This window comes from Poecilia reticulata, linkage group LG13, assembly GCF_000633615.1.
Source record: "Poecilia reticulata strain Guanapo linkage group LG13, Guppy_female_1.0+MT, whole genome shotgun sequence".
NCBI lineage: Eukaryota > Metazoa > Chordata > Actinopteri > Cyprinodontiformes > Poeciliidae > Poecilia > Poecilia reticulata.
The window spans coordinates 9,069,385-9,070,305 of NC_024343.1; the positions used below are offsets into that span (position 1 = coordinate 9,069,385).

Consider the following 921-nt stretch of genomic DNA (forward strand, 5'->3'; position numbering starts at 1 on the left):
TAATAATAATAATAATAAAAACCCTTTTATTTTCTTCTTTGCAGTAAGTAAATGTGATCCTCCTACCACATCGTTTTGGCCAACTTAGTCAACCAATTACTACTCTGTTGCTATTAAAGTACAAATATTAGCTGTTGAATAAAACAATGATGATGAATGTCCAAAAAAAACCAACACACACGTCTCTGACATTTTATGTCAAGGTCAGTGCTTTTCATGGGAAAAGTCTGTGAAATTTCATTCATTTGGACATGCTGACCTCTCAGTCTTGGTTGGTCGCTCAGGTCAGTAGGCCCTCCGGAGTTCATAGGGGGACCAGGGGCTCACCCCGTCCTCCTTAGCCCATGAAGAGTGGGCCTCGGTGCCAGCTGGGAGGCTACTGTGACCCTCCGCCATGTCCTCTGACACCATCTTGGACACCAGGTCGCTGACGGGGCTGCTCATGTACGGGGGGCAGGGAAAGGAGGAGGGCACAGAGTAGGTGCCGCCAGAAGTCAAAGGGTGGTAGTGGACGTCCTCCAGTGAATGCAGGGTGTACGGCTGGCTGCTGGAGACAGGCCCCATGGAGGAGCCGCGGCTGGGGGAACGGTAGTGGGAYGGGCTCCCAGAGGGCTCCGGGCTGGCTATGGAGGGTGGGACGCTGACAGAACCCAGGCTGTCCGGACAGAGGCCCTCCACCTGGGACACTGGCTCAGGTCCCGACTGGTCCCATGAGTCACGCTAAAGCAGGAAAACATGAACAAAGAGGAAGAACGTTTCAGTTATTCATTTCCTCATCAGATAGCATCCTGATCTTCAGCCATCACAAAAGGTCTTCTGTCACGGCATCATCTATTTTGTGATCACTTTTTTTTCACAGCGTCTACTTTTACGGAACATTGTATGTTTTCCCAAAACACATTTTAGCACTTTTAAAAAGAG

At 49.5% G+C, this 921-nt stretch overlaps 1 protein-coding gene across 1 annotated transcript in view; it reads right to left on the minus strand.

Moving 5' to 3' along the window:
- Positions 1-32: 32 nt before the first annotated feature.
- Positions 33-921, minus strand: part of pou2af2 (POU class 2 homeobox associating factor 2) — a 6,285-nt gene continuing 5,396 nt past the window's right edge. The window contains exon 3 of the mRNA XM_017308184.1: positions 33-720. Within this exon, the coding sequence (XP_017163673.1) occupies positions 286-720 (435 nt within the window). The 3' untranslated portion in view covers positions 33-285. The remainder of the gene's footprint in view (positions 721-921) is intronic.